This window comes from Hydra viridissima, unplaced genomic scaffold (assembly GCF_058129835.1).
Source record: "Hydra viridissima isolate aposymbiotic clone 2 unplaced genomic scaffold, HvirCarnegie_v1 scaffold_3, whole genome shotgun sequence".
In the NCBI taxonomy this organism is placed as follows: Eukaryota; Metazoa; Cnidaria; class Hydrozoa; order Anthoathecata; family Hydridae; genus Hydra; species Hydra viridissima.
The window spans coordinates 14,706,157-14,711,871 of NW_028324302.1; the positions used below are offsets into that span (position 1 = coordinate 14,706,157).

At 30.7% G+C, this 5,715-nt stretch overlaps 1 protein-coding gene across 1 annotated transcript; it reads right to left on the reverse strand.

The window, feature by feature from the left end:
• Window positions 1-753: 753 nt before the first annotated feature.
• On the reverse strand, window positions 754-3,454 carry LOC145190110 (uncharacterized). The gene is made up of 2 exons (XM_090081587.1): window positions 3,176-3,454; window positions 754-2,922 (listed from the first exon to the last, which is right to left on the reverse strand). Exons 1-2 carry the CDS (start codon window positions 3,192-3,194, stop codon window positions 839-841), a joined length of 2,103 nt encoding a protein of 700 aa, XP_089937713.1. The 5' UTR covers window positions 3,195-3,454; the 3' UTR covers window positions 754-838.
• Window positions 3,455-5,715: the final 2,261 nt, after the last annotated feature.

Here is a 5,715-nt window from a genome sequence, read left to right on the forward strand (position 1 = left end):
CTTGTTTGTTATTTTTGACTAAATTTTTTGTTGTCAATTTTGATTGAAGGCAGCTTTTCAATTTTTAACTTTTCTTAAAAAAAGAAGTTGCTTTAGATAAAGTTTTTATTGGCAAAGAGTTCTCAAATGAAATGAATTTTATTAGAAATAATGAATATTAAAGTAATAAATATTATTAGAATTATTAATAAAATTTAGCCCAGTTTTTAACGTGGAGGAAGTTATTCAATCATTAATTGACGCCAATAACGAAATGACTTTCTAAAATGTGTTCTAATTAACACGACCTTCATATATTTTCAATGGAATTTGATTAACCGATTTTGATCGTTATGATATCACTCCCTGATAAGTGATCAGTACGTAATATCATATGATTAAAATTGGTACGTCGCACAGTGTATCGCTTCATACAAGCTAGGTGGACAAAAATATTTTGTTTAGTAATTTCATTCCTAAGAATGTAGTTAACAATATTTTGGTGTTTTATTGATTAGTTATGCAGTAGGGTAGCCTGGGGGAGGCAGGGGGGCAATTACCCCGCGCGTTTAAGCTTTAGGGGGCGCCTAAAAGTCAATTTTACTATAAAAAGTTTTTTTTTTTTTAATTTTATTATAAAAAAGGAGATATTTTAATTACTTTTAAGATTTTAAAAGTTTTTATCTTGAAAAAGTTATAAAAATAACTTTAAAAAAGTAATAAAAATAAATACTAAATTTCAACACATTAATAATGTAATAAAATTTTGCCTAAAATAAAAATATACTCACTACAAATATACAAAATATAATAATAAACTCACTACACTACGTAAAATAAAAAAATATTTTATTAATAATTAATCATTATCGGATGAATCATTGTTATCTTCAGTAGCCGATGAATCGGACTCTAAATAATCTTCATCGTCACACATAATTCTATTTTCAACAAGCTGTGGTGGTATAATAGGTGGGATAATTAAATTCAAAACTTCTAACGGTAGTTTGCCAATTTTCTTACTTGACACTTCTCTGTGTGAGTTGATGACAGGATCTGATGTTACCAAAAGCATATTGAGCAAATCTATATTTGTGCAAACACGTGAATTTTTTCTTGTATGGTGTTCGCGGAATCGACGAAAATCTTTATTGCGGGCTTCTTGAGACTCTTCCGACAGTTGTCCTATTGGAAGAAGGCATGTTTTTATAACTTCCGTGCTATGTACAAGTATTTTGTGCACAGTAACAGGCATATAGTACCACGGATACAGATTAATATAAAGAGTTTTGGTTTCAGAACAAAACTTTTCAAATTCATAATAGTTAATATCATAGCCAGAGGAAAGTGTTCTTAATAAAATACTAAAATTTTTAATGAGATTGATGTCTAAACCCGTAATCTCGCCGCTTAACTCTGGCTTCATAAAAAACCTGCGAGCAGTGTTCCCATCATTTGTATTCCCAAAGCCAGGTTTTGGTTTATCTACAATAAGACCCATATGCTTTTTAAATTTTTGTTTGATATCTTCTGAACGTTTTTGGACACTAGATTTATCTTCATCGCTTCTAACTTGCCACTTTTTTATATCTAAACGATAGCTAATGTGTAGCATGCACTCAAAAAAACGAATCCACGCATGCAAAGTAGACAGACCAAAACCATAATGTTCTTTTTTAACAACTAAGTCTTTTAGTTCACCGTTCATCATTTTAAGAGTCGCACCACATATGTAACATTTTTGTTGGGAACTTGTGTCAGTCAAGGCATTGCAAACTTTTCCATCTACCATTGATAGTATTAGGTCGTGTTTAACAGTAATTTGAGATTCGTTGAGTCTTATAGATGTTGGAACAAGTTGAGAAACTTCTGTTAAAACTTGGTTAGTTTCTGTTGTAGTTAAAAGATTTGTTTCTTTTGAAAAAATAAATTTAATTGGTCGGCAATAAAGCGTGGATGAAGGTCGTGGATTTTGCCAAATAATATTTTGACCGTCACTCAGTCTCAACGGAACAAATGAAAATACAAACAGAAACTCATCAGTAGCATCAGAGTTTTTAAATTTCTGTTTGTATGTGCTGTGACCGGAGCTCCCATCACATCCCCATTTGCTAATTAGTGTGAATGGCGTAGTAAAAGTAATACTTTTAAGAACTTCGCATTGGGCTTCAATTAAGCGTTCAGTAGTTTTATCAAGTATAGCTTGTAGGCTAATTTCGGCACGTGTTTCTGTAACAGAAATATGTTCATCTAATGGATAACATAACTTTTTCGACTTGCATAGACTATAATAAGATGGAAATAATATATGCCCTGCCTTTAAAGACCACTTTCTCGTCTGTTTATAAGAATGACTTGTACATTTAGAGTCAATATAATAAGCTAATGCCTCGTCACGATTTAACTGCCTGCCCCCACAAATAAAGTCTTTTGATTTAATTTTTTCTGATGATTCCAGACTTTTTCTGATTAAAGTAGCTTGGTTTCTGTGCCCCAACGCACGGCATGCTACTTCAGCAGCTGTGGTCAACTCAGTTGCACTTTGCAATTTTACTAAGTTTTCAACTCTTCGTTTTTTGGTTTTAAAGGACGAGTCTTCAAAGTTCTTTTTTGGTCGTCCTTGAATTTCTCCAGATGATGAAAAAGTACATTGCTGGTATATACTTATTTTAAATTCTACATTTGCCCCCTCTAACCAAATTTTATTTTTGTTTAAAAAACGGTCCATCATCATATGTGCTGCAGACCATTTTTTTGCGAATTTTGAAGCCATACATGAAATTTTTAACTGCAAAGACCTCTCAGAATCTCTAGTCACATCAGTTACATCAGTAACACAAAATCTTTGCAAAATAAATAACATTAAACGAGAATTTCTTTCTTCTTGATTATGTCTTCGCCATTCTTCAAATAACTCCATTTTTGAAAAAAAGCGCACATGATCTAAATGAAATTTAATAACAAAAAATTGTGGATTTATGTGGTGAAAATTTTTTCTTTGTTGTACACCTTAGGACTTTAGCTATACACTGTTAATAAATTAGCTTGGATACATGTGGATACAAAAAGTTGTATAAGTTTAAAAATTAAAAACCAAAAAATATTTTACAATTTTAACCCAGTTTTTTAAACCATACTTTAACACATATTGCTTAACTTTTAAATAAAATATTTAATGTAAGTAAATAGTACTTACCCTCAAAAGTAAAATCCATCGCTGCATTAAAATGATTGCTTTCTTTAATTCTTGCTAAATGTTAATGCAACGATTGTAAATTTTTATTTAATTTTTTTCAAAAATGAAATTACATTTTAACGCCTCTTTAATTGCTTATGACTCATTGCTCTGTAATGTTTTTCATAATTAACATCGCAAGTTATTACTAATATAGGACTGTTATTGTGAAAATATTATCAATTAGTTGATTTCTTGATATGACTTTTGTCCACCTAGCTTGAATGAAGCGATACACTGTGCGTCGCAAAGTAGCGGCTTTTTAAAAAACTAAAGTCAACAAATGAAAATCATTTTTTTGACCTTATTTTGTAGCAACAAAAACAAAGGTCTAGTGAATTTTATTCCTCAAGAGAAAAATTAATAGATTCTGTAATTAAGTTTTAAACACTCAGTCATACTTTTGTTATTGAAAACGTATGTCTTGTGGTTTTATAAATAGCGAAAATATGTGCTCAAAAATGTATTGTTTACAAAAAAAGTTTTAAATCATTAATGAACGAAATCTATTTATGATACTCTTCAAGAAATTTATACAATTTTTTAGTAAAACTTGTTATTTTTCTGGTTTAAATTTAATGTGAAATGCGATGCGAGATGAAAAAGTGAAAATGTACATAATAGAATTGGGTTTTTTTTCCTTGAACATAATTTTCAAGCAACGAGAAAATTGTGATTCCACTAAGTTATTTCTTGAATATTGTTCATAAAAGTGTATTCTATTGAGCCATGAAAAAAATATAGTTATAAGTTTTTGGGTCTAAAAGCGGATTTTTATTTCAAAATAATCAGTGAAACTGCATGTAAGCTTCGATAAGGATATTACATTTTTACAATATATCATTTGTACATATTTTTACATTTCTGATTGGCATTGAAATAATATAGAATGGGTTAATTTAATTCAATTTAAAACCATAATTCCATAAAACTATAATGTGTTTATAATTTTTTCAACTCATTATTTTTACATTCTAAATAACTTGTCTGGAAATTTTGAAAAAACGGACTATCTACAGTTTTAGATAATCAGCTTCAGGTTTTGTAATCGCAGTTGCGTGTATAAAGACAAACTTGTTTCTAGGTTTCAATAGATGCTAGGAAAAAGTTGAAGAAAGTCTTGACAAAGTTAAAATTAAAGTGGACAGGAACCGAACAAAAATGATATTTTGGGCCTGTTTATATGGAAAGCGTTTGCCGAGATCTCGACGTCGTCCTTATTTCAACTTAATTTTATTTTACATTTATATGAATAAACGAACTAGCCCGGATCGCTATCTGAGCCAGCTCGTTTATTCATATAAACGCAAAATAAAATTAAGTTAAAATATTGATGACGTCGATATCTCGGCAAACGGGCTGGCTCGTTTGCCGAGCCAGCCCACTTTCCATATAAACAGGCCCTATATGAATAAACGAGCCAGCCCGAATAGCGAGTCTCACTGTTTTTTCCCTAGACGATAATTCGTCTGACCTTTTTTTCCCGTGAACTTTGGGAAGTCAGACGAGAAAACTTTGGTTATTTAAAAAAATAAATAATGGCGAAATATAATTACGTTTTGCAGGTTTAGGGACGGGGGTAAAATGCCATTGCTGAGAGCTTTTAAAGCTTCTTTTTCGTAATCCTTCAGAAGTTTAATAAGAAATAAATCACAAACTATTTTAAAAGCATACTTTAAATTATCTTTTTCTTTTGTTATACTGCTGCTGAATAGCACTAATAATTTATTTAACTAAATTTTGGCGCAACGTGAGATTAACCCCTCGAAACTTTACGATATTTCATTAAGATCAAAAAAAAGCCGCAGGAACATATTTGTTCCGGTAGATGAAAAATTGCATTAGCGCAAAAACCAAAGTTTTCTCGTCTGACATCCCAAAGTTCACGGGAAAAAAAAGTCAGACGAGCTATCGTCTATTTTTTCCCGAGATCTCGGCAAACGGGCTGGTTAATTTCTTATGTAAATTTGTACTCATGCGTACAAGTTCTTACATTTATTAAATTTGAAAGCTTCCGCGTAAAATAATAAATTTAATAATAAAACTGGCAACTTCCATGTGCTTAAAATTTAAGTTGTTTAACTTTTATAATTTACCAAAGATCCAGTATCTTTTAAGTAATATAAAGTAATAGCTACTTTTTTATCTTCTGATAGAGCTCTAGAGTTAGGCGAAAAAGGTTCAGGAGATAAATAAGGGCTTAACTCTGAAACCAAACTCATGAAAAGAAACCGTGAAAGCCTAAAACTTGTTTTCCATACATCAATGGGAGCTACACTAGTTATTATATTATGCCACCATAAATCAGTTCTGCCAGTTTTAAACCAGCAACTACGATTTTTTTCTTTTAAAGCGCCTCTCTTGCTTGCTTCATCTTTTGAAGTGATTCTGATCGTTTTCGTAAAAGAGTAATATTTTAAAAATTATCAAGTTTAAATTTATGAAGCTTATATAATACAATTACGCTTTTAAGAAGCATTATTTGTATTATAATACCAGTT